Genomic DNA, 23,342 nt, shown 5'->3' with positions numbered 1-23,342 from the left:
TAAATATTTTTTTCTGTAAAGTTAAACTACAATGCACATGTTGATGTTATGAAATAACATTTGAAAATATTAAACTACATACCATTTATGAATAGAGTCTACATTGAATATATATAACATGCAACTGCTAGATCAAATAGTTTATTCACTGAAAATATATCCCCACCTTTAATCAATATGGTGAAATATGATTTTTCTTGTGTGTGATTATTGATTACATCATGGAACCCAAAACACAAAAAGAGACCATGCACGTTCTCTTTAGATGGCGATAATATGTGGATCAGATGGTTCAGCATCTAACATTTAACACATCTCTTCAATTGCTGTTCTTCAATATTGTCACTTTCTATTTTGCATTTTTAAGGTTCTGTCAATGTTAGTATATTATGATCTTACTTCAATGCTCAGCATTTAGTTGTTTTCAACTAATGCAATCACTGCCATCTCCAGGTTTTTAGTACTCAAATTCCTTATATTACATTTATAATTTTAAATAAGAAACTCCCAAAACAAAAACATCCAAGAAAGGTTTTAGAAGCTGTGAATTCTCACTGACTCTTCTCTGCAAATTCGTAACTAAAAACTGAGAAACAAATCTTCTTTTGGATATATCCAAAAGTTAATACAAAATCCAGAAGAAACCAAAAATAAAAATTCCAATTGTGAAAATTTAAAAACTCCATTTCCAAACCTTGAGGCTCAGATCAGACTTACACTTAGTTCTCTTCGAGGTTGCTACGGTCGGAGTTTTACCTTTAGGTACTGTCCCTTCGAACCCTTGACACGTCACTCTGATCTCCACTCCTTCACTCCCCACCTTCCCCATTCGCAGTTTCACCTTCGTCCTCATCTCAATCTCAAACCCCACGCGCGCACGCGCCAGATCCGACTTCAAACGCCGAGCTTCTTCCGGATCCAGCTCACGCGCCGGCGTGGACGTCGCGATCACGCCCCGAAACGTCGTCTTATTCTTGTTATCGCTAAAGAACGCCGGAACCGTCCCGTTCGCGACCGTCTCGCCGGACTTCGCGGACTTGACGGTGACGGCGAAGGGCTCGTAGGAGAAGGTGAGGTGGCCGTTGGGATTCTCCGAGAGGAGAGTGAAGTTGAAGAAGGAAGAGAGGTGGGAGACGGAGGTGTCCGACGCGGTGGTGAGGTTAACGCGGCTGATACGAAGCGACGGGACGGAGAACGACGGAGGACGGGGGCGGTAGATCACGTACACGGCGGTGGCGGCGATCGCGGCCATGAGAGCGAGGAGGAGGAAGATGAGTATCGACCAGAAACAGCAGCAGCAGCAAACTCGCCGGCAGCTTGGCCGTGATTGGTGGTGGTGGCGGCGGCTGTAAGGCTGCGGACGGTAAACTGGCCGGTTAGCCGGAATGTAGACTTGAGGCTTTTGGTTAGCTGTGCCGTTTGCTGTTCCGTTACCGTTAACGGCAGTGGGAGCCGGAGGAGGTGCTGGTGGAACTCCGTTAGTGGCGGTTGGTGGCTTGGAAGCTGGGAAGACTCGGTCAGTCATCTTCTTCTTCTTCTCAGATTCTTTCTCTCCCTAGACAGATCTGAGCAGCAGACAAGGTAGAGAGAGGGACAACACAGTGTTTTTTATGGAATCTTAATAGCTTTAAATGTGATATTCATTAATTATAGAATTCTTTTTTTTTATTGCTTTTTGGTTTTCAGTTTTTTTTTCTTAGGTTGTTGTGAATGTTCATGACTTCCATGCCAAGTCTGTGAAATCTTTATTGGGCGGTAAGAAATAATTAATAATGTATTATTCCATAAAAAGTTGCCCCAAAGTAAATACAGTTTTTCAATAAAGAAGTTTCCAGTAAAATATGAATAATTGTTATGATATATTATTGAGAAAATAATTAAATGAGGAATGATGGGTAGAAGAGTAACATTATAGTGTAATAAAATTTTAAAATTAAAGAAAAATTGTAAAATAGTAATCCACCGACAGGTTAGTGGTAGCAGTTCACTTTTTTTCTTATAAAAAAGGAGTGCACGCAATTGAATGAGTTTGAATTTAAAGTTAGTGCAGGTTTAAAAAAAGGTAAAATTAAATGAGTGCAGATATTGTAATAAATACTAGATTATGGATCCGAAGGTTGATATAATTAGAATAAGTCATTTTGTTCAGAGAGAGTAAATCCCAAGTCAATAAGTACTTACTTCACTGCCTCATCGGTAATGCTGCTATGATTTCAATGATGTTAATCCTTAATTTCGAGTTCTCAATTCCCAAGATTAGCATATACTTACTTAATATACACTTAATGTCCATCCATTATCTTACCCTTCCATCGAGTGGGCTTTAGGACTAGCATAAGACTTGAGTTTCTGGGCATAGTAAGAAATAAAATGTTTGGGCCTTATATGTAGTTTTTCTTCTAAATATCAATGGGCCTTGAACTTTTTGTACACTTGTTCTATCCTCTTGTACACTTGTTCTATGCACAGCTTCTGGCTAACATATACATTAACCTCACTCCAATGTGATTCTTAGTTATATAGTGTTGTTTCATCTTCACTTAGGAGGTATCAGAACTCATAGATCTTCAATAAAATTTATAAATAATCAAACATAACACATAGTTCAAGGTTTAGGTTAGCCAAAATTTTCAGCATATTTTCCCCGTTTGTTCCATTAAGTTTACGTTTTACATACCACCGGTTTAATTATTACCGCTCATATCAGCAGATATCCATACTGTATCTGACAGGAATTAACTTAATTAGTTTTGTTAATTTTTGACAACCTTAATTTTACTAAGATCACACATGCTGACATTCGAAGACCATTTGATTTTTTCCGAAGGTCTATGATTCTATAAAATCTGACATTTTGTTATTGTCTTAGATGAATTATTCAGGATCAATACTGAAAATGCTATCTTTGATTAGATATAAGCTAAGACTATAGCTATTGAACTAAAACTTAAAAGGAAAAAGATAAAGTTTTTTTTGGATCAGGGAAAGAAAATTGGACTGAATACATGGAAGTCTTTTTTTTTAATCAACATATACATGGAAGTCTATGGCTTTGATTAGAAATCATCATTTAATCGCGAAATCATGACATGAAAATAAAGTTACAATAAATAAAAATTAAATATCATCTTACATATATAGAGGACTAAATAGTATATTTAACAAACTAAATTTCTGAAATCAGATTTAGTCAAATAAAGAAATTGGTATCCAAAGAAGACATGATAGCCTGTATACAATTTAACTGCAGAATACACATACACATAAGTTACTGATTACAACAGTGACTTTTTTTTGTTCTGTTTTTAGCAACAAAAAAAAGTTGGAAAATCAGAAATTATAAACAGAAAAGAGGTCTGAAATGACATTAAAAATCTTATTGATACCAGTCTTACATAGTTTGGACTTGTTGTAAAAATGGTCAAAGCTATTCTAACCAAGTGGAGATGGCTTGCCGAATAAGAGTGCGCATTTTTAATCGAATCCTACTTACTTTCGAAGATGTCGGCGCACGTTAACCTCTAGTATTTATCCATTTATTTTATTATTTATCTGTGGAAGTATTTATTTTTCTTCGTTTTTTCATTGGACGTTCAGTTATTTTATTTTCCGAGAAAAAAAAAACTAAGCGAAAGGAAGGTTCATCTCTAGAGAGATAAACCGGAGGTTCCTAGAGAGAGAAAGAGAAATAAACAACAGATCACTCCGTCGTTGACGATTCGATGTCGAAGATGAAGCATCTTCTCCGTAAGCTCCACATCGGAAGCAGCAGCAGCGGCGGATTCGGCGACCATCACCGGCTAGACGATTCCACTAGACCGACGACGATCATCGATCCCAGCCCTGTTCCGAGCTCTAGCCCTAGCCCCGCCTCCACTTCCTCCGTCTCTTCTTCGTCAGGCTTCGGCAACGCCTCATCGACAATGCCGAGATTGGAACCGTTCGAGCCGCCGGGGCGTGATCTGGCGGCTGGGGACGGTGTCGATTTCAATCTGATGGAGGAGGAGTACCAGGTCCAGCTAGCTATGGCGATCAGCGTGTCTGATCCTGATCCGAGAGAGAATGCAGATACGGCTCAGCTTGATGCCGCTAAGAGGATTAGCCTCGGCGTTTCAGCTCCGGTCACCGACGCGGATTCGGCCGTTGACTTTCTATCGCTACGATATTGGGTATAGACTGTGTATTTGACTAGTTTAGGGGTTTAGAGATCATTTGATTATCATTTGGTTTAGAGGAAGTTTGATTTAGGCAGTGTTCTCAAAGCCTCTGCCTAGTCAGCAAATCGGATATGAGCGAAACTATTTTAAAAAATCGGTTTAGGCGTTCAAAAAATTGGCCTAGGCGCCGGCCTAAACAATAATAATCCTCTATAATATGCGTAACCACCACCTAGCTATTTTTAGAATATTGGATTTAGGTAATAAATTTGAGTTTGGGGGTTTAGGGAATCTGATCATTCAATTCTCAGTAGTTTAGAGGAATTGAGATACTTAGGCTCCAAATGTTTTTAACTGCCCGCACCGCACTTAATAATAGTAACAAACTATTTCTATATATCTATATGTTTTTGTTACTATTACGAACTGCACCGCAGTTGTTTGTCATTAGGAATCTTAGGCTTATCATGCTGATGTTTCATTTTTTATTGTAGGGACATAAGGTTATTAACTATGATCAGAAAGTCAGGGATGGTTTCTACGACGTGTATGGGATCACATCCAATTCTCTTTCACAAGGGAAGATGCCGCTTCTCGTGGATCTTCAAGCGATTTCTATTTCAGACAATGTTGATTATGAGGTCATTTTGGTGAACCGGTTGATCGATCCTGAGCTGCAAGAGCTGGAGAGGAGAGCCTACGCTTTGTCTTTGGAGTGTCCAGACTTTGCTCGCGGTCAGGTGTCGAGTGTTTTAACTCAGAAAATTGCAAATATAGTTGTGGAGCAGATGGGTGGCCGCGTGGAAAATGCTGATGAAGCGTTGAGGAAGTGGATGCATCGAAGCTATGAGCTGAGGAATTCTTTGAGCACTACTGTTATTCCACTTGGACGAGTTAATTTTGGTCTTGCACGTCACAGGGCTTTGCTTTTCAAGGTTTGCGTTGAGTTAACAACACGTTTTTACTTGTTTCTAGTTTTGGTCGTGGACCTCTTGGTTACTCTGTTTTGAGGGTTCCATCAATGAGCTCTCTTTTTGATCGTTGCTAGAAGATGTATGGTGAATCTAAATAGTTCCTTTTTTTTTCTAGGTGCTTGCTGATAGGATTAATCTCCCGTGTATGCTGGTAAAAGGCAGCTATTACACTGGAACTGATGATGGGGCTGTTAATTTGATTAAACTAGATGACAAAAGGTTTTCTTTTGCTACTCTAATCAGCTGCCTTCTGCTCATATTCTAGATTCCTGATATTGGGCTCATTTTGTATGTGATGGTAGTGACTTTTGCAGAGTCCTAATTCATTCTTTACTTGCAGTGAATACATTATTGATTTAATGGGTGCTCCTGGTGCTCTAATTCCTGCCGAGGTTCCAAGCAGCTTTCTTCCAGTTGCTTGCACCGATACAAGAGTGTTTCCTGATGATCTGTTGCAACATTCTTGCCCTGTTCTTGAGAAAGAAACTGAAACGCCTGCATTTTCAGTCCTCGAGGAAACAGATTCCAGACCTTCTGGTATGGTGGCAAACTTATTCACTGGAAACCATGAAGAGAACAGTGACAGATTTGCTGTTGAGAAACATCAAACGGAGAGGTTTGAGCATGACTTTGGAAAGCTAATGCAAACACAGCAGATATCTGGTGAAAACTTGCCGCCATTTTCTGGGAAACCGACAAGTGCGCAGAAAGTAAAAGTTAAGAATGTCTCGAAATATGTCATAAGTGCAGCAAAGAACCCCGAATTCGCGCAGAAATTACATGCTGTCTTGTTAGAAAGTGGTGCATCACCTCCCCCAGATTTGTTTATGGATGTCAATCCACAGAACTTGAAAGGGAAGAGTTTGCTTCAAGAATTTCGGCAAGAAAGTAGCAGTTCTGCTGTTCCATGCTACCCAGAAAAGGTAATCTTAGGATACATATCCTTTTTCACTAAATGAGCACAAGTTTCTTTTAATTCTTTCCCACCTGCCACTTGATCTATTTCTGAAGTCTTTATTTATTTTCATCCGCACTGAATAGGTTGGATATCAATTAGCTGAATCTGAAAGCAGCCCCACAGCATTGCAACTACCAGCTGTTTGTACCTCAGGTAAGGGATAATATTTCCTTAGCGGTACGGTTAGTGCCTTTAAGCAACTGTACAATGACAACGAAATTGTGAACCTCTCTCATTTCCAACAGCTGAGACTTGCCAACAACCAGGGGAGGTAGATTTTTTGATGGGGAGAAACTTTGATGTGGATAATACGGGTAAAGTTTCTTCACCGGAAAAGATGGAGAGCACTGCTGATGGGGAGCCCTCTGTTTGTGATAGACATGACCAAGGAATTAATCCATTTCTCGGTGAGGCTGCAAAATGGGAAATTATGTGGGAAGATCTTCAGATTGGCGAGCGGATTGGTATTGGTAAGGTTTGGTCTGTCAAATAGTAGATTTCCCTAGCAGCTGGAAACTTTATTATATACTAAAATGTGCCCCTTCTCTGTGTTGTATTTGTTGCAGGTTCATATGGAGAAGTTTACCGTGCAGAGTGGAATGGAACTGTAAGTTATGTTTTGGAGTATCAGTTCACTGATTCTTGAAAATGATGTTTAGTCTGCGGTTTCTAAAACCCTCTCACCCATTTCCTTCCAGTGAAGGAGAATGCTGTCTGATACATGGATTTTTTGGACTAATTGTGTTTTTATTTTATTTCAGGAAGTGGCTGTTAAGAAGTTTTTGGATCAAGATTTCTCTGGTGATGCATTGACACAGTTCAAATCTGAAGTAACTCCAAATCATTTATTCATAGATAAATCTAATTCTGTCGAATTACTTGCATTGCTTAATCATACTATGAATGTTTTTTATTTTGTTCTGATAGATTGAAATAATGTTGAGGTTGCGGCATCCAAACGTTGTTCTTTTCATGGGAGCAGTAACTCGGCCGCCAAATTTCTCCATCCTGACAGAGTTCCTACCCAGGTTGATCCTCATGCTCTTCTTTTACAATTCGTAAATAATCACTTAGTCTGCTAGTTTGAGTTCTCGTAATAATAGTTCTAATATTCTTCTTCTTGACTTAATTTGTTAGACGTTCATGATACTATGCAGGGGGAGTTTGTATAGATTACTCCATCGACCAAATCATCAGCTTGATGAGAAGAGACGAATGCGGATGGCACTTGATGTGGTATGCATGAGTTTCATTGGTTGAACAGAAGACTCTAGAAAGTTACTGCTATCTAGCATAAATCATCTGACACTTGGTTCTCTATCTGATTGTATTGCAGGCAAAGGGTATGAACTATTTGCACACCAGCCACCCAACTGTAGTACATAGAGATTTAAAATCTCCAAACCTTCTTGTTGATAAAAACTGGGTCGTCAAGGTTTGTGATTTTGGATTGTCGCGCATGAAACACCACACTTATTTGTCTTCAAAATCAACTGCAGGAACGGTCAGTTATAACTCAAATAGAACCATTCCTTATATCTCTGCGTTAGTTTGACAAAAAAAAATGTAACATGGTAACTTACTTGAGAAAATGTTCTGCTAATGGCTGTGCAGCCCGAGTGGATGGCTCCAGAAGTGTTGAGGAATGAACCAGCAAATGAGAAGTGAGTGAAATTTTCAAAGCTAAGAGAATCTTATACATTTTAGTATAAAAGTATTTGACTGGTGTGCTTGCATGCACAGATGTGACGTGTACAGCTTTGGTGTTATATTGTGGGAACTAGCTACTTCACGCATCCCTTGGAAAGGTTTAAACCCGATGCAAGTCGTTGGAGCTGTGGGATTCCAGAATCGACGCCTTGAAATCCCAAATGATATTGATCCAACCGTTGCACAGATAATCCGTGATTGTTGGCAAATGTAAGTCTCACTTCCTTAAATATCCTTAAAATCTAGCAAGGAGCTGTATGATAGTATGAATCATGTTCCGAATATAAACTCCGAACCTTAAGTTTAGCGCATTTGGATGGGACTAAGTTAAGACGTCGAGTTATTTATTTCTTGAACAGGGAACCGCATTTACGGCCATCGTTTACACAACTGATGCGAAGTCTGAAGCGGCTACAGGGACTAAACATAAGCAACAGAGGGAACACAAGTGAAAGTTTGATGTAAAGATATTTTAGACCGAAGCTTCTGATGCATCACCTGGTCTGGTTCAAAGAGCCAATTGGTGAGGGATTGCCACTATTTTTCTTCTTTTGCTTTTTCTTTTGGGTTGCTTTTACGGTCAAGATGATGAGAGAGGAAAGAAAGATTGCTGGGTTAGGGAAAAAAGCTTGTGGAGTTCAATCGAAGTGGGAGCTCAACAAACATCAAAAAAAAGAAGCCCTATTAAAATCCCCTCTTTGTAATTACTATTATTATTGTTGCTATTAGGTAAATGAACAGAAGAGGAAAAAAAAGATGATGAAAAGAATACAATAAGCCTACGGACTTTTTTATTTCTTTTGGTTTGAGATTTGACCCCAAAATCTGGTAAATGTAAAAACATGTGGGGATTAATGTTTTAAGAGCTTTATATAAGCTATAGGCTAATCATACAAACAGCTTCTGATACTAAATATATGTATGTACTACATTCTTGTGTATATCGAGATAACCAATCTTGACGAGTTGCATCCAAAAATCTTGATAGTTTGTATAATTTGTAAGTTTGTATCATATACCAAAATTATTTTCGATAATTACAAATTATGAATCTAAAATTATATAAATATATACACACATATTAGCAATGCATTTCTGTGCATCTGGAAGGAATGTGAGTCAATCCGAATAACTAACAAATTGGTCAAGTCAACTGTGATAGGAACATCTAAGTCAAACACACAGATTAGTATTATGACAAAGACAGCAAATTTATAGCTTATAACACACGGTTACGCGATTTCTAAAATTGTCCAAACCGTTTCAATAAATTCTAATTTTTTTCTTCTCATTTTAAATATTGAACATCAGAGAGAGGACCTTTAAACAAGAAACGGCTGAAAAAAATGAAAACCCTAATAATATGGTGCCTTGTGTCCCAAGCAATCATTTTAGCGGGAAACTCAGCCGAGAAAGGAGACGTTGATTTTTCCATACTAATAAAAAACGAAATGTACAACTTCAAAAAACCTTCCGTTTTCTACCACTGCCGATCCTCAAAGAAAGACCTCGGATGGCACAAGTCGCAACCATCTTCCGAGTTTCGTTGGAGCTTCGAAGTTCCTCAGTTTGGTAACGGCGTGATGGTACACAACTGTGAGTTCAGGTCGAGGCTAGGAACAGCGAATATTGAGATCGAGACGTTGTCTACTACGGCTATTCTATGCGACGGGCAGACATGCAAGTACGCGATTAGACGTAACGGGATTTATTTCATTGGTTATGAGTTGTATTATCCCTTTGGAGGGATTGTTGAGCTGTCTAGGCCTGTCGAGAAGCTAATTGAGCCGTGGACGCCTTGGTCACCGCATCAACTGAGAGATTTGAACCGTAGTAAGCAGAACCATTCTTGATTCGGATCCTTGGAGTGCCAGTATATTAAATTATTGATAAATGAATTCATTTGTAAGTGATGTAAACGAATTCAATATGTTTGGTTCGGTTTTGGATAAAAGAAATATAAGTGAATTTGTATTGTATTTTTGCTATATACACTTTTTAAAAATAAACTTCAGTTTTAACATATAATCAGTTTTTTTTTGATCAAACACATATAATCAGTTTATCATATGTTGGTTAGGCTCAGTTGCATTAAATTTAGTGTATACTTGTTCAGTATAATTAAGCACTACTATTACAACGTGGAATAGATAAGTCTTAATGGTGTACTCTCCACCATTCAAATAGATTTCATCGTCACATGTTGATCTGTTACCTAAGCCTACAAACTTGTGCCGATTTATTAATAAAAACATACACAAGAGTTCACTACAAAACAAACAAAACAAACAAAACAGAGCTAAATCAAGAAATCGGAATGAGGAGCATCCTTGTGTCATCCTAGCTTTACTACTTGACCAAAGATCATGCATGCGTTCCTAAAATGGTGTTAGCGTTTTACTCGACGTTGGTACGTGTAGCTCCGCCAAGAGCCTAAGACTAAAAGACTAACTCAATTAGAAAATAAGAAACGATCTGATTTCAGTTTTTCACATCCAAAAAATTATATATTATAAACAGAAAGAAAAATATTCAACTCCTTAAAAATTATTTATCAATTACATAAATTTTGTGAAAAAAACCTTTCACAAAACCTCAATCAAAAGCTGGATTTAACCACCCTTACAAAATACAACATATATATATTCTAAAATTACAAACCCATGGCAAATTTTTAAAGAAGAAAATTAAATGTTACCAGAAGTTTGTTATTTAGTTAGATTTCTTACAAAACCAAACCGATGAAAAGGGGAAAAGAAAGCTCATCGAACATAAACATCCAAAACAAACAACCACTTTCGTTTACATATAAGTCACAAAAACAAAATTAAGAAAAACAAAACTATTCAAGAGAGCTATGGGGTCCGGGTTCAAGATCGGATCAAGTCTCCGTTTAGCCACCGCATTCACATGGTGCCTTCTCATTGCATCAACCTATGTTCCATACACCACATCAGCAGCCCGGTTTGAGGTAAGAAACGAGATAACCAAATTCCCGGGAAGAAACCGACAACTCTCGTTTGAATGTTGGTCAACTACCAACGATCTAGGCTTGCATGCTCTCAAACCAGGAGAATCCAAAAGCTGGTCGTTCAAGGCGGTATACATCAAGTTACCGTTCATGTACACGTACTTTCAGTGCAGGTTCTTCGTCGGCTTTGGCTCGCCTGATGGTCAGGTCGCAACTGTTTTTGCTGGTGAGAGAAAATTCAGGTACGAATGCGATGATCAGGAGGAAGAGTGCATTTGGGTGGTGAAGAGAGAAGGGTTATATATAAGGAAGATCACAAGGGATGATAAAGGCCAAAGGCTTTACGAAGACGCATTGAAGCTGGCTTGGATTGGTGGTACTAACTACTTCCCGATTTATGAGGATCAATAATCATTAACATTTCCATATAAATAGCAAACATCTTCTATTTGTTTTTTACTTTATTTTATTTTATTTTTTCAAACATCTTTTATTTATTTTTCCTCTTTATGTATACTTAGCAAATTCGAGATCAATACAGAATCAACTCTAAGCAATGAAAAGAGCATGTTGTTCACTCGGGCTTAGATGATTACAATAAATTACCTGAAAGTTTTTTTTTTTCTTTTTCGCTCAAGCTCCATATTTTGGGGCCTTCCAAAGTTTGAAAGCAAAGTCTAACAAAGATTTCCAGAGAGTTGCAATGGAAAAACAAAAATGCTTGAAACAAGCCATGTTGTATATTAACAAAAGTTTCATTAAGTTGAAATTACTAGAGTTTAAAATGATAATGTAGCTTTAGATTGACACATGTTTTTTTTGTTATTTTTTCATAAAGAATTTTAAAATCAATTGTGTTTGAGCTGAAGTAGCAGAAAAATACAAGTTATATTCGAAAATGATTTGGCGAAATCATCCTATGAAGCCAAAGTAAAAAAAAAAGAAATATGTAGATTTCAAAATTAGTAAACAAGTCTTTGGATTTTGGAACATACAAAAAGCTAACGCACTAGCCATCACACGGGTGACGAGGCTCTCACTGAGTACGAACATATTTGTATGAAATTGAGAAAAACAATAAACCATATAAAAAGAGTTATATTGAGTATGGCGTGGACATCTTAGCCAAACAATATCCAAAAAGTTGAATATATATATGTAACATCATGTTTTGTCCTATAAATCGAAATCGAAATCAATATCGCCAACGAAGCCCATTATCATTCATCTTCCACATGGTCCCTGCAACTTGTTTATTACAAGAAAACAACACAACATCCGATATTGTATGTAGTAATATATTAAGATATAATAATACTGATCACATCTTCTTGTTATGTTGTGTATGTATGGACTAAGTTGTTGACCATTGCAATATCTCTCTTTCCCCGCTCTTCCCACTGTCACTTTCTTCTCTCTCTCTCCCCACTTGCGCACTCTGGATCACCCCTAACCACTCGCGACGGTGTTCTTCTTTCGGTTTAATCTAGATTCAGTTCTGCCATGGTGGTGGAAGGAAGAAGTAGAAGTAGAAGTAGATCCTTGCTCTTCTTTGAACTAGCTGCTCTCCTCTTACTCTCACTCTTCCTCTGTTTCTCTCTTTCTCTCTCTGATCCCGATCTGTTAGAGGAGGAAACCGTCGCCAACTCCTCCGTAGCATCTCTCAATGCTTCTTCAACTGGTAAGCCTAAGGAAGGCAGCTTCGCTGACATCATTGATCGTGCTCTCGAGAAAGAGTTCAATGAAAGCGACCAGACTGAAGGTATCTTGAACTGGATCCGTAACTTAGTCCAATGTGGAATAATATGCATCTTCAAGATCAAGAATAAAGACATGCGTTTCCTGAAATGGAAAGTGTGTCTAGATCTTGTCTTCTTGTTAGCTTCTACTTTTAGAAAGGCCAAATAATATTATCTTGTGGTTATACAATTGGCAGTGGCTGATCCTGGAAGCTTCAACAACAGTGTTGCTGGACAGCAGGTTTTGTTATAATCAATGGCTGGTCTATCATTTCTCTCATATTTGATTATCTAATTTGTAGCTTGTGGTGAGCAGGCTGTTCTGGAGACTGTAGCCAGAGTAAAGTCAACAAAGAAAAACGAGACAAAAGAGGACAAGTACAATATTCAGTTTCTACTTCTTGTTCTATCTCTCTAAAATTTCTTATATGACATTCTATAATGTTTCAAAGTGTTATCTAATTTTCCTCTTTAGGCGGTTTCAACTCCATGATGTTTTCAACTTGGACAATGATAACAGAGCTGAAGACACTCCTACTCTCATTGATCGAAAAGTAAGTTATATATTAGTTTGGTTCTGTTGTATTTGTTCTTACATGGCAATTTTTTTGGTATTGTGTTAGGACAATGTCTTCATCATATCCAATTTCAAATCCAAGTATCCAGTATTGCAGCTAGACTTGAGGCAAGTTTCGTGTTTCAATATGATATTCTATTAATATTCTGAGTTAGTAATCTGATTTTTTTTTGCTTTTCCTGTGGCATGTAGATTGATATCAGACTTGGTGGTTGTTATTGTATCTGCAACTTGTGGTGGTATCGCCTTTGCTTGTGCTGGACAGCCGGTCCGAATTTTTTTTGTTCTACTCTCTGTCTCTGTTAATATAATTTAGGTTTCAGTATATAATGTCTCGGTCGTCTAACTGTTGTGAATCACTTTGTACTTAATGCAGGTGATAACTGGCTATTTACTAGCAGGATCTATCATCGGCCCTGGAGGTTTGAACTTCATCAGTGAGATGGTCCAGGTGAGATGATGAATGTTTATGTTTATATATGTGTTTATGATCTTACATGTGTTTTTTTGCGCTTTTATTTTGTATGTAGGTTGAAACAGTAGCTCAATTTGGTGTGGTGTTTCTGCTCTTTGCATTGGGTCTAGAGTTCTCCACTGCTAAGGTGAGATCAACGTCTTTGGTTTGCTTAGTGTTGAAATGAAAGTTTAGTATAACCAACTCTTTTAAGGACCTTTCCCTCTTACTATGTAGCTTCGAGTGGTTAGATCAGTTGCTGTTCTTGGAGGCCTTCTTCAAATTCTTCTTTTCATGTTCTTGTGTGGAATCACAGTGTCGGTGAGTCATTTTTATCACGTATACACGCTCTAAACCTTCTCCAGTTATACTCTTTGTGACATGTTTTCAATTGGTCTTGTTTGCAGTTATGTGGTGGTAAACACTCAGAGGGAGTATTTGTTGGAGCATTTTTATCAATGTCATCAACTGCTGTGGTAATTTCAGTTTATAACCTTATCAGTAAGATTTTTTTTTTTTACTATTGTTGTTTTCTTATGTTCATCTTCTGTGTCTGCCTTGAAACTATTATAGGTGCTGAAGTTTCTCATGGAAAAAAATTCAACTAATTCTATTCATGGCCAAGTTACTATTGGAACCCTTATTCTTCAGGTATCTGATTATTATTTTCATCACCATGTTACGTCCATTGCCTTTCTAGACTGTATAGTGTTATATCATTTTGAGTTTCTTATATTCATTTTGCCTAGCAGTAAGTAGACTTCGCTGTTCCTTAGAAATAAAATTGGATTTATACTCTAATCGATGTGATAAGTATCCTCTTACCTTCTCTTTTACCGTGATAAATAGCCTATTTAACTCAGTGGTTAGAGTATTGCTCTCTTTTTCCAAAATGATTTGGAGTTTTGATTTTAGCATATGTTTTTAGGATTGTGCTGTGGGTTTGCTGTTTGCATTGCTTCCAGTTCTTGGAGGAAACTCTGGTGTTCTTGAGGGAGTGTTGTCAATGGCAAAAGTGTGAGGAAAAGACTCATAAAAGTTAACTGCTCCTAAAGCGCATTCTAAGTATCAATGTTAATCATACTTTTTTTTTTCTTTTATAAAAGGGTGGTTGTGTTGCTTTCGTTTTTGGCTGTTTTGACAATATTATCACGGACATGCATTCCTTGGTTGCTGAAGCTAATGGTCAGCTTATCATCACAGGTACATGATTTTCCTACATTTTCTGTCCATTAAAATTAAGTTTGTAGATTATTAACCTAATCTTTTTTCTTCATTGAACAGACAAATGAACTCTATCAGTTAGCTGCTGTTGCGTTTTGCCTACTCGTAGCCTGGGTGAGTCTACTTTATCTTTGTGTGTTCATCAGGATTCTCATTTGTTCATTACTTCTCCTACATTTTCTAATAAAAATGAGAACTCTGCTGTCAACATATCTGTTTGACTTGGGGATTTATGTTTTTTCAGTGTAGTGATAAGCTGGGGTTAAGTCTTGAACTAGGTTCTTTTGCCGCAGGGGTCATGATATCAACTACTGATCTCGCTGAACATACGTTGGAGCAAGTAAGTTTTGACCATACTAATCAGTTGATAAGTATCTGATGTTAACTCCTTAAAGACTCCATAGCCTGACGACGCAGGTGCTTTTATATTTTTGCTGCAGATAGAACCAATCCGTAACTTATTTGCTGCTCTTTTCCTAGCCAGCATTGGGATGTTGGTTAATGTCCATTTTCTTTGGACACATGTGGATATACTGTTAGCTTCTGTAATATTAGTAATCATCATAAAGACAACTATAGTTACAACAGTTGTCAAGGGATTTGGATACAGCAACAAAACGGCTCTTCTGGTAAGAAAAATATTTATTCCAAACCATACTTACGATCATGTTTGCTTCCGTGATTCAACTAACCTTAGTTAAATTGGCACAGGTTGGAATATCTCTGGCTCAGATAGGGGAGTTTGCCTTTGTACTACTCAGCCGTGCCTCCAATCTTCACCTTATCGAGGTAAGTAACGAAACAGCTTCTGGTTGGATCGTATTTAAGAGTATAATGTATATTAAAAGGTTTGAAACATTATCAGGGGAAACTCTACTTGCTTCTCCTGGGGACAACCGCACTTAGCCTGGTATGATCAGATCATTTACTCTCTATATATGTGTTTTCAAGTAGCTGAGTTGGTTTTGGTTTGAGCAGGTTACAACACCTCTGGTGTTCAAAGTGATACCAGCGGTTGTGCATCTTGGAGTACTGTTAAGGTGGTTTTCTCCAGACACTTCTGTAGAGGTAAAGCTTGGTCTTGAATGTTATGTTATTTCTGCGTTTATATGTAATAATAATAACTAAATAAACAATGCTTTGGTTTTGGTTTGGAGCAGAAAGGAGAGATAGTAAGATCAGAAAGTGCTAAGCAACGGATGATACTGATGTCACGCCAATCCCACAACTCCTAAAACCACAATGTTTTCTTCTCATGTAAAGTTTTGTTAAACACAAAAAATCTATGTGGAACCCTAACATTGTTTGTTTCCTGGAACCCACTAACCTCTGCCTTTTTTCACCATTTGTCTCACTTGTAATTAGTATTGTTTTTCTGTCCCTTCATTGTAATCTGTAATGAAAATATTTAATCAATATTCATATCTCTCAATTTGTTATTCTGAAATTTTCAAAACTTGCTTTAATCTTTCTGAATAGTGAGCTGCAAAGAGTCTTCCCTAGTACAACATGTAAGCACACTAGGCAAACACACAAAAAAAAAAAAATCAATTAAAACATGAAAAGTAACACCGTTACTGGGAATTGACATAAAATATTATAATGATTTTTCCTTAAATAATTATTCAACCGAATGTACAGACATAACTCACTGAAGACAACTACTATAAAGAACTCAAAAACATAAACACCTGTATTCTCTCTACTATATATCAATCCCTTACCTTATTCCTCTTTTAACTCTTAGCTCTCTCTATATATAGATGATCAATATCTCTGTCTATATCTACAGCTTTAATCATAACACAAGAGCAGCTCAAACTCCAAAACAATAATGGCGATTCACGTAGTGTATCATCAGGTATAATGTTGTAATATTTTCCGTAGCAGAGAAGGCAGCGTCGTCATAAGGAGAGTCTTGTCTTAATCGGCTTGAGCTTCAACCCCATATTTTCAGGTGAGAGAAGCTCAGGGGAGATTCTGGTTGGACTCAAAGGACTTCTTGGGCTTATGCTCTGTGTAGGACGATACAAGCCATATCCCATCAAAAAGTATTCCATTGGTATTACCATCGCCTGAGGTTGTTCTTCAGTCACCAATGACCCACTTCCTTGTACCTATTTTATATACATAACTATGATTTAGAACCAAACCGCTAACAAGGAAATAGACATTATACTATTTATGTATTCTCTCCATTTCAAAATGATACAAAACATTTTGATTAAAAGTTGTGGTAAATAGTTAATCATTAAAAATAATGTATTTATAATTTAAATTTAAATATTTTTGAATATGTTTGAACATTCCAAAACATATTTTTTCAAACGAATTGAGTATTATATTATACCTCGACTAATGCGCCGTATCGTCTGTCTAGTTTGGTGGTCATGTGAACGGCCTCTGAGTGGTAACCAGAACTTTCACCAATGAATATTAAAGTTCTGCATTGCAGTTTCCTTAACCCTTCACTAAGATCCACTCTCCTTTATTCACACCAAACCAGAATATAAGATAAGATAAGACTTCCAGCGTAACAATGAAAAAGAAAACACTTGTATCTTGAAATGAAAAACAACAGAGATCAACTATAGTTACCCGTTGATTGCCTCAAGGAATCTCCATACATTTGTACTCTGCCGCTCGCAAAGTAACTGGATAGTAGAGAACACAACATATAAATTAAATTTTTACTTCGAAAAAATGTTATCAGAGAATTGATAAAAATAAAACAGAAGGAAGGTATTACTAACTCTTCTGCATTCTTGAACAATATCTGATTCTGGAACTTGAGCATATCCACGAACTTCCTATCATATGTCAAAACATTATCAACTGTCTTATGCAAAACACTATTCATAAAAAACTTTTTAAAACCAAAACCATATTTGTTAATTGGTGCATGAGAGAACTGAGACTATACCTTGCTGAAGTACCGTTTGAGTAACAATTCCTTAACCACTCCACACATGCCATAGTAGTAAAGTAAATTAGACATAACCTGCATAAAATTATGGAAATGTTTGATAACCAAGGTCATAGCCACAAGTGAGAACCAACGAAGTTATCATTTTGAGAAGAAACAAACCTTATTGCACAACCATTCTGACCAAGAAGGCGCTTGGCACAGTGGAGAGACGAGTATTAATCCCAGAACTCTCTGCCTGTACTTCATCTAGAAGAATTTAAGTTTCAAGGAAAAGTTAAGTATGATATCAAATAGAATAATATGTAAGAGAGGTATTGTTACTGTAGGTAAAAAATACTTACAGCAAATAAGGTCAGAATGTAAGCTCCTGCTGTGACACCCATACACATTACTGCACCAAGTCTGGATAAGAGCCAATAAGAAATAAAGTTAAAAGAATTTAGAACAAAAACAAGAAAAAAAACAAGAAAACGATATAAAAATAATATATGCACCTTAATGAAGCAATGATTAGATAAAACTTATGCAGGAGGTGAAATCTTACCCAAAATAGTTAAGAACTTCAATAATCTGGTCAGCTAAGTCATCAGCTGAGAGCAAAGGAGCATCAACACTGATCACCGGAGCTCCCAACTGCAATAACTCTTGAAAAAATAGATGTAATAAGGAACATGAATTGTATTATCAAGGAAATGGAATAGCAGTTAAAACAGTAAAATAGCAGAAAAATAAAAAAAGTTTGTAAGAAGATGAGACTTGAGTTACCAACCTCATGGCCTAGAGGACTTATGTGATATATGCAGAAGTTGTGGAGTAACAAGGAACTAGCTTCTGGACAAAACAATAATCCTTGAAAACAGAACATATCTGCAACATGACAAAACAAAATATTAAAAACAAGCATCAATTCAAAAGTTTTATTTTGGATAGTGTACAACTGAAGTTAAGGCTTATTTGATAAGTAGAGATGAAGAAGTATCTGACTTACAATTAAGAGCTAGATCAGGATATGTGATAAGAGCAGGTTTATCTGGATCTCCACAAACGGCAACACATACGGGGCCATAGGTAGTCTCCACAAGGTGCTCCTATCAACCCAAGAAAGGGTACGAAATAAATGAAAAGTAAGAACATGCATAGATGAAGACCACACTTATAGCCTTCATTTCCATTGTGAGTAATATTACTTGTTTAGGAAGTAAGTAAAATAAAAGTAGCAAAGTTTCCCATTAAAATCATATACTCATAACCAGCAAATACGGATTGGTCAAACAAAAGAGATTATTAAAAATCTGAACTACCACCAATAGAAGAACAAAAACTTCATTATGGAATTTCGCAATGATGATAAATAAATAAATAAATCCTTAAGAGATATTAGAAACAATGAGGAAAGGAATGTGGAAAATGATCCAAGAAGAGTTGTATATATACTTGGAATCTCCTATTAGAAACAAGAATCATATCAACAAATTCACTCACACGTTCCAAAATGAAAGTGCATATGAATCGAGGAAGACACTAAGAAAATACAACGTAGAAATCAAACAAAAAAAATTAAAAAAAAAAATCAAACGTAAAGCAGAAACGTGGAATCAGATTATCGAGACAACACATTTCGTAGTTTTGGATATTATTACCGACACAACAAAAGCATCATTGATCATTCCAGTTTCAGCTCCAAACATAGTAATGAAGCAACATGAAATATTTTCTAGCATTGTTTTATTACAAAACGATTCAAGAAATTGCTAAAAAAACACTTAGCATAATCTAAAACTACAATCCAGATAATTGAGTAAATATTTTTTGAGGAATAAAGTAGCAGCCCAAAGAATGCAGAAACCATTAAAGTATTAAACATAATCCAATAAGCTCTTTAACAAACACACAAAAAAAAAACAAAGAAAATCGTAAAGATAATTTACCTGTCCTCTAGGAGACAATGCCTCCATATCAATGGAGACAGAACCGCTTGAATCTCCCATCTCTCTCTTTCTCCTCTGTATATTTCAATATAAGCAGAGAGTTATTATCTTCTTTCCATGGCCTTCCCTCTTCTCTCTCACAAAAATGTCTATCTTCGTTTTTTTTCTTGTTTACAAATAGAAGACTTCTTGTTGTTTTAGAAAATATATATAGGGAAACTCGATGAGTCACCGACGGTCGACTCGGGTTTAATGTAGGACCTGCAAACCCATAATCACAGGGACTAACTATATACCCTGATCAGCCTAACCCTTGGTTAAGGGACCGACAGTTTTATCATTCTTTCTCCTTCTAAACTTTACATTCTCACCCTATATTTTCTTAATCATTGCAATTGATACTACGACTTTTCTACTGCAATTTATAAACCCAAAACGTGTCGGCACCCTCGTTTTCCACTATTTGTAATTTTCTTTTCTGTTTTCATTTTATACAAGCATTTTAAGAAAATTAAACGCTACTTCATTTTTTTTATTTAATGCTATTTTATATCAATCCCTATGAAATAATATGCTCAAAAATAGAAATAAAGAAGAAAGTAATTCAGAATACTCATTTTTCTCCCTTCGAATCAAACCCCATGAAGTAAATTTTTGGTACTATAATAGAGGGTTAGGATAACAGTGATGCATATATAGTACAGGGGCCAAAGTAAAGAATCATGTTTTTAGAAAAAAGTCCGCATATTGTTGACTTTACGAGACAGGATGATGAATCTTCAGCCGTTGGATTTCAACTTATTTTTGTCGTCTTTCCTTTTATGCTTAGTCTTCTCCCCTTTTAAAACATGAACACCGTGTAGTTTTCTACGCAATAAACAAGGCCCATCGCATTGGAGGGTGAGAACACACATGTCGTTTTCTTGTCGAGTTGGTATGTGTCATTGGCACCCAACAAGAGCGTAAAACCATAAGTCCCTTTTGCTTAATTATAAATCCGGCCAAAACTTTCAAATTTCTTTTTATTTTTAAAAGTAACATTTATTATATGCTCCATTCTGAGCATCATAATTAAATTGATAAAAAAATATAAACAAACAAAGACATTATTGATATCAGCTTCTTAAACATGTAATAAAATAAAATTTATTTTCTACAACAGAAGAAAGAGCAGGTTGTTCAAAAAAAGAAGAAGAAAGAAGCAGTATCTCTTAAACCAGCTTCATGTTGACTGATTGATCAACTGTGACTGATGGTTAACGTTCATTGATTTATCATGTATCAACTTCGATGGTTGTATAAGTAATGAAAAGTCGATGGAATATTCTAAATCATAATGTGTTGTACGCTTGTGACATTTTACATATATGTGTTTCACATTGTATGATTGATTGCAAGCAACAACTCAGTCGCATTTGAGTTTGTTTAATTTAATATCTAGAGATCAACAGGGAGATGAATCCAAAAGGAACAGCGCAATAGGTACCGAATAAACGTACCTACTTAGTATCCTTTGTTGAGTAACGATCACATATTAGTACCATTACATTCTTGGCGTTTTATCACCAGCTTTTGTATTTATATAGAATTATTTTTCATCCTATGTTTTTCATGGAAATATTTTAATGATTAACCCACCAACCACATTTCTTAATCTTTACATTCAGGATACCATTTTAGCAAATGATATAATGACCCCCACCCCCCCACCCCCCGGTAAGACTTGGAAATCATCAAATCATGTATGTGCACGTTCAATTTTTACTACTATAACATATTGTTATTTAACTAGCAGTTTAACATTCTCAGCTGAACATTTGGTGTCATTGAAATAATGATTTGAAGTATTGTATAAAAAACTAATGAATCTAGTAAATTTATTTCGATCCGACGTTCACATTATGGCTACTGATCACAAAAACTATAATTAAAAGGCAGTTTCCTTGCTGCCTATGATATAATTTCCGTGATCAACTTTTTATTTAAAACAGAGGGGAAACTTCTGATTTAATTTAAGACTGTATACTTATTTTAGTGAAACCATGCAGTGGTTGTTTGATGAAAGTGTTTCCCTAATTTTTGATTAAATGAGGGCACGTGTGACGCAATTACTCAGCTTTAAAGCTTAGCTTAAGATTTGGTTAATAAAAATAATAAACTATTGTGTTGATGTCTCCATCTCGCCACCATCACTCATCAATCTAATAGTCTAATACTATACGGACCTTGTGATTATATAGATATGCATATGCCTAAATTCACGAATCTTTGCCGACAACATTTTATGTAGTATATAGATATACGTCCACATGCAGAAAGAAGCATACTGTTTTATAGTAACATTGTGTACTCAAATACACAAAGCAATATAAATAGACCAGTACTATCCATATTCAAAAGTTACATTTGTTTTGTCTTTTTTACATTATCTAGCAACATTTCTTTGCTTTTAATCCAATTCATTACATCATGGCTATTAGCTTACGTTACATGGAAGTTGTTGCAAAGCTTAACTACGTGTCCATTTGTAGAAACTTCCCTTATTTCAAGTTTAAAGAAAAATAAATTTAAAACATTCCAACAACAATACAATTTGAGAACATTCCTGGGATACTTTTTTTTTTATGATCGTTGACGATAACGAGTTACTCTAGTTGTTTGTAAATACTAAATAGTGGTTATGGTTCGTACGAAGAAATATCAAAGAACCAATTTGGACACCTCATGACTCATGTCATCATCAATGTATACTTTTCACAACTAAAGCAACAGCATCTGATGCCTTAGCCAAATACATTCTTGAAAACCCAAACCATGTAATGGGTCAGTCTATGGGCTAAATCCCTATTTCCCCTTTTTATTAATGCAATTTTTGTTGACCAAAAAAAAAAGCAACAACATCTATGAAAATTTGAATATATAATTGCAGGGACTGGCTCAAACATCTTCTACACTTTTTATATTGTTGCTGCACATCAAATATTATAGGCTTCTAGAGCAAAAAAAGACTATTTAACATATAAATTATAAAAATACAATTTATATATTGTTGCTGCACATCAAATATTAAGTACTATTTTTAATTTAGAAAAACACTAAAGGCAGTTGTGTTTTGTTACAAAATGTAAAAATAACCATAAACATAGCCAAAGCTAGCCATGGACATTCGGTTATCGGTTCACTTAGTTATAAATTATATCATAAATATTCGAGTATCTATTCGGTTTTAGTTCACTTCTTTCGGTTATAAATTATATCATATATATTCAGGTATTTATTTAGTTTTCTGTTCGGTTCCGGTTGTACGTATATATGATTTACTGGAAAATTTTGGTAAGATCCAAACCTTGTTTTTTTTATTCGGTTCTTCAATTTCAATTTTGGATAAATGTGCCCAGTAATAATTAGCCAAGGCTCTAATCCATTTCTAGTTCACAAAAGAGCACACGAAGGCCCATTAACATTAACAGAGCAACGATAAAATGGCAAAGCCCATGAATCGTACTTAACGAACCACCTCTAGATCATATCGCAGCGATCTAATCAATTTCTAGTTCTACCGGAAGCCAGGAAATTGAATTTGTCACTCAAGACATCTTCTACACTTTTTATGCTGATTAACTATGATTTCACAAACTAATGAAAACATTACATTTACGCTTAATTATGATCTTTACATAAACCTTTTCAAAAATATTTTGCATAATTTGTTGTTTTCTTT

The 23,342-nt window shown here is 36.1% G+C and overlaps 6 protein-coding genes across 6 annotated transcripts; 4 read left to right on the top strand and 2 right to left on the bottom strand.

The window, feature by feature from the left end:
* Window positions 1-413: 413 nt before the first annotated feature.
* LOC106379236 (NDR1/HIN1-like protein 6) lies at window positions 414-1,707 on the bottom strand. Its single transcript, XM_048747815.1, has one exon. The coding sequence runs from the start codon at window positions 1,523-1,525 to the stop codon at window positions 674-676; it is 852 nt and encodes a 283-aa protein (XP_048603772.1). The 5' UTR covers window positions 1,526-1,707; the 3' UTR covers window positions 414-673.
* Window positions 1,708-3,581: 1,874 nt separating this feature from the next.
* Window positions 3,582-8,713, top strand: LOC106383668 (probable serine/threonine-protein kinase SIS8). The gene is made up of 14 exons (XM_013823744.3): window positions 3,582-4,169; window positions 4,652-5,092; window positions 5,247-5,350; window positions 5,472-6,054; window positions 6,173-6,242; window positions 6,335-6,559; window positions 6,656-6,696; window positions 6,851-6,919; window positions 7,017-7,117; window positions 7,247-7,325; window positions 7,426-7,593; window positions 7,704-7,753; window positions 7,833-8,009; window positions 8,159-8,713. Exons 1-14 carry the CDS (start codon window positions 3,723-3,725, stop codon window positions 8,262-8,264), a joined length of 2,661 nt encoding a protein of 886 aa, XP_013679198.1. The 5' UTR covers window positions 3,582-3,722; the 3' UTR covers window positions 8,265-8,713.
* Window positions 8,714-8,838: 125 nt separating this feature from the next.
* LOC106406442 lies at window positions 8,839-9,677 on the top strand. The gene has a single exon (XM_048747807.1). The coding sequence runs from the start codon at window positions 9,146-9,148 to the stop codon at window positions 9,650-9,652; it is 507 nt and encodes a 168-aa protein (XP_048603764.1). The 5' UTR covers window positions 8,839-9,145; the 3' UTR covers window positions 9,653-9,677.
* Window positions 9,678-10,344: 667 nt separating this feature from the next.
* Window positions 10,345-11,867, top strand: LOC106406435 (S-protein homolog 13-like). Its single transcript, XM_048747802.1, has one exon. It carries the CDS (start codon window positions 10,657-10,659, stop codon window positions 11,179-11,181), a length of 525 nt encoding a protein of 174 aa, XP_048603759.1. The 5' UTR covers window positions 10,345-10,656; the 3' UTR covers window positions 11,182-11,867.
* Window positions 11,868-12,017: 150 nt separating this feature from the next.
* Window positions 12,018-16,203, top strand: LOC106383655 (K(+) efflux antiporter 6-like). Its single transcript, XM_048747795.1, has 20 exons — window positions 12,018-12,532; window positions 12,707-12,750; window positions 12,826-12,887; window positions 12,985-13,063; window positions 13,133-13,194; window positions 13,279-13,354; window positions 13,463-13,537; window positions 13,617-13,688; window positions 13,778-13,861; window positions 13,948-14,016; window positions 14,114-14,191; window positions 14,469-14,557; window positions 14,647-14,743; window positions 14,825-14,878; window positions 15,009-15,104; window positions 15,205-15,393; window positions 15,476-15,553; window positions 15,630-15,674; window positions 15,743-15,832; window positions 15,925-16,203. The coding sequence occupies exons 1-20, from the start codon at window positions 12,274-12,276 to the stop codon at window positions 15,997-15,999; spliced, it is 1,773 nt and encodes a 590-aa protein (XP_048603752.1). The 5' UTR covers window positions 12,018-12,273; the 3' UTR covers window positions 16,000-16,203.
* A 145-nt stretch (window positions 16,204-16,348) lies between these two features.
* On the bottom strand, window positions 16,349-20,000 carry LOC106383660 (protein NDL2). Its single transcript, XM_013823737.3, has 11 exons — window positions 19,622-20,000; window positions 18,682-18,781; window positions 18,463-18,560; window positions 18,238-18,326; window positions 18,035-18,095; window positions 17,853-17,939; window positions 17,688-17,765; window positions 17,518-17,574; window positions 17,363-17,418; window positions 17,115-17,250; window positions 16,349-16,881 (listed from the first exon to the last, which is right to left on the bottom strand). Exons 1-11 carry the CDS (start codon window positions 19,679-19,681, stop codon window positions 16,669-16,671), a joined length of 1,035 nt encoding a protein of 344 aa, XP_013679191.1. The 5' UTR covers window positions 19,682-20,000; the 3' UTR covers window positions 16,349-16,668.
* Between the last annotated feature and the right edge of the window lie 3,342 nt (window positions 20,001-23,342).

This window comes from Brassica napus, chromosome A2, assembly GCF_020379485.1.
Source record: "Brassica napus cultivar Da-Ae chromosome A2, Da-Ae, whole genome shotgun sequence".
Lineage (NCBI taxonomy): Eukaryota > Viridiplantae > Streptophyta > Magnoliopsida > Brassicales > Brassicaceae > Brassica > Brassica napus.
This window is presented reverse-complemented; position numbering and strand designations above follow the sequence as displayed.